Source organism: Clarias gariepinus, chromosome 18 (genome assembly GCF_024256425.1).
Source record: "Clarias gariepinus isolate MV-2021 ecotype Netherlands chromosome 18, CGAR_prim_01v2, whole genome shotgun sequence".
In the NCBI taxonomy this organism is placed as follows: Eukaryota; Metazoa; Chordata; class Actinopteri; order Siluriformes; family Clariidae; genus Clarias; species Clarias gariepinus.
In genome coordinates this window covers 15,151,391-15,154,857 of record NC_071117.1, presented here as the reverse complement: position 1 = coordinate 15,154,857, position 3,467 = coordinate 15,151,391, and the positions used below count along the sequence as shown (strand labels likewise).

At 40.6% G+C, this 3,467-nt stretch overlaps 1 protein-coding gene across 1 annotated transcript; it reads right to left on the bottom strand.

The window, feature by feature from the left end:
- Window positions 1-954: 954 nt before the first annotated feature.
- On the bottom strand, window positions 955-2,750 carry sox1b (SRY-box transcription factor 1b). Its single transcript, XM_053476440.1, has one exon. It carries the CDS (start codon window positions 2,488-2,490, stop codon window positions 1,456-1,458), a length of 1,035 nt encoding a protein of 344 aa, XP_053332415.1. The 5' UTR covers window positions 2,491-2,750; the 3' UTR covers window positions 955-1,455.
- Window positions 2,751-3,467: the final 717 nt, after the last annotated feature.

Sequence of the window (3,467 nt, the reverse complement as noted above, 5' to 3'; positions counted from 1 at the left end):
TGATTTATGGGATAAATTAATGCACCTTTAATCATTTTACCCTACTCCAGGTTGACTGTTTCATAATTTACTCAACCGCTTTAGTATCATTTAGGTCAAATGCACGTAACAGCAAACTTACTGAGCCTAAAGAGGAAATCTTAAAAATGTATGCATAATCAAAAACTTAATAAAAAAGTAAACAAAAAAAGATTTCCATTATCACAATTTGAACAACTAGGTAACTAGTTATTGTTATATAGTACCAACATCACAATTGTAGTGGATTTTATATTGTCAATAAAATCAATGATTAAAACAATATATATATATATATATATATATATATATATATATATATATATATATATATATATATATATATATATATATATATATTACCATATGAATAATTTGATTTCTTAACAAAGACAGATTAGATAGAATAAATCACTTGTTAAGATAAATTGTTAAGAAAAAATTGTTACAGGGCAATAATGTAACATAATAATATTAATAATAATAATAATAATAATAATACATTTTCAAATGGATCAAAAATTTGTGTAACTGTAATAGTCTGAACTTTAGAACATTGTAATATTTTCACAATATCTCTTTAAAATATTTTTTACGGTTTCATTTTCCAATTAGCATTTAAACTTATGTATGCATGTATTTATTTACTCATTCATTTATTTATTTATTTTTAATTGTTCGATTTTGGCTAACAGAGCGTTATGTATCAGGAAGTGTTGGACCGCACTGGAATCGAGAGTCGATGCAAAGACCAAATTAACAACAGAGTAAGAGCAACAGCTGAGAAATTTATTCGTTTAATCCCAACGCAAAAACTTTGCATTTCTATTTGCAATAATAATAATAATAATAATAATAATAATAATAATAATAATCAAATGAAAATGAATCAACGAACTATTTACAATTTGTTCAGATCTATCACTTTTTTTCTCTATCATATGTGCACAATTTACAAGAATGAAAATTACAACGACAAAAAAGAATATCTTAAATTCACAGGCTCAGTCACGTCTTTACAAACCAAACAATCGGGTTGTGAACAAATAAAATAACCTTTCAAATATAGTAGGCGTTTTCGGTGTATTAAATCTTGCGTTTCACAAATAATAATAATAATAATAATAACCATTAAAATAATGAAAACTCTTACGTTTCCTCAAGTTTTCTTCTAGATTGTGTAAAGGCTGGTATCATTTTCGCTGTTCATATTACATACTGGCCTAAAGCTCTTATCTGAAATAGGCAAACCGGAAAAATTACTTTCTGTTGCGATGACAGTACCAGTGAACCGAGGCTTAAATAATAATCACCTTTAAATTTACAACAAAACATTCTGTACAAAAACAGCAGGTATTTATAATCTAAAAAGAGGTAAATATTTGGTTACTTGTTTGTGAATATATGTGGTTCAGTTTTATTATTTTACTTCTTTCTTTAAATGTGCGTCAGCGGGACGGTTCCGTTAATGGCAGCTGCAGTGCTCTGGTAGTGCTGTGGCAGCGCGTGCAGTCTGCTCTGTACAGACGCGTCACCAGCCTCCGCTGCCGGTAAGTACATGCTGATCATCTCGCGCAGGTCACCGGGACAGGGCGCGCGGGACGCGGCGCTGAGGGGAGGACTCCCGCTCGGCTCGGGCTTCACGAGCGATCCGAGCGTGCCAACGCCGCCCGCTGCCGCCGCCGAGACGGAGCTTTGGTGCTGCGTGTACGGCATGGCAGCGTAGGTCGACGGCGAGGCGCTCACGTAGCTCGGAGAGTTCGACATGGGGCTGTACTGCAGCGCGCTCATGTCATAGCGGTGCACGGACTGCGCGCTGGCGGCGTGCTGATGGTGCGGGTGGTGGTGTCCATGGTGATGCGGGTGGTGACCGTGATGGTGAGCCCCAGCGCTTGCATGCTGCCCGTAGGCTAACTGCGCCTCCTGCATCATGGCTGCGGCGGCGGCTGCTGTGTACGCGCCGTTTGCCCAGCCGTTCACGTGTGCGTAACTCGCCGCGCCTGCGCCGCCACCGTGACCCACGGGACTCTCTAACCTCTGCGCGGTGCTCATCCCAAGAGTCACACCGCCACCGCCGGCAGAACTTGCAAGCAGTCCGCCTGCCAGGGAGTATTTGTCCTTTTTAAGCAGCGTTTTGGTCTTTCTACGCGGCCGGTACTTGTAATCCGGGTGTTCCTTCATGTGCATGGCGCGCAGGCGTTTCGCCTCGTCTATGAAAGGCCGCTTCTCTGCCTCGGACATAACTTTCCACTCGGCCCCGAGCCTCTTGCTGATCTCCGAATTGTGCATTTTGGGGTTCTCCTGTGCCATCTTCCGCCGCTGCCCGCGGGACCACACCATAAATGCGTTCATGGGGCGCTTGACGCGCTCCTGGCTCAGTTTTCCCGCAGCATTTTGGCCCGTGTGCCCCGCACTCGTGTTCGTTTGGGGTGTCGGGGAATGCAAGTCCGTTTCCATCATCATGCTATACATTCACCTGGATTTAACTTTCACACTCAACACGAGAGAAACATTCACTCTTAAGGAGCCAAGCAGCGGCGTCCCTGTCCTGTCCTGTCCTGTCCTGTCCGCTGGCACGGACGCGTAAAAGAAAAGCTTCCCACAGAACGAGGAAACAGGTATACAATCCAAAACGATACAAGTCGTTAGTTTCTTTACCTTTCTTTTCAGCTTTTGTTTTTCTCATCCGGTGCAGTGAAAAGCCTCTGAGCTACTTTGGACGACGCGGGAGAAAAGTTAGTAGCAGAGCGGCCATATGATGCGCCTTGACAGCCGCTAAATGAGAGCGAAGCGACCAATCAGGTTCGAGCCGAGGACTGATTTGCATGGCGCACGGTCACGTGACCTGCGCTCAGCTTCCACTCTCGAGCGCTCGGAAGGTAAACAGTATCCTACAAAGCCACGCTGGCGCGCGCATGTTGTACAAATTGTATACAATTGATAAAGAAATAGCATCCAAATCCCATGGAACTGAACTCTCTTGAGGCACAAACTATGATTCTGCATGCTTTGTAATTTCTTCTTACACTTTACTAGCACATATTTAACCAGTCGTTTGGGATTTATGTAATTCATATTATATATATTAGGGGTTTCTGTAATTGTAAACATAAATTAAAGAGGAAGTGAATAAAATTGTTAAATATGTCCAGGAGGTTAAATAAAAATTGCAATGGTGAATATAGCACGATAGAAGAGCAGTGCAAGAGTGCATTTAGTCTTACATTGTAGGATATATTGTTGTTGTTGTACAGTCTGTTTTAAACATTTTGATTAAAATCACATTCTTGCTGGTTTTATTTTGTTTTCCTGATCTGAAACTGTTTAAAGGTAATTGGCAACAATATATATGTGGATGTCATTACTAAGCAAACAAAATGTTAACGAAAAATATTATAATATTCGGATGTTTGTATCCTATTTAAAAATACATTGTTTAACGTTATTAT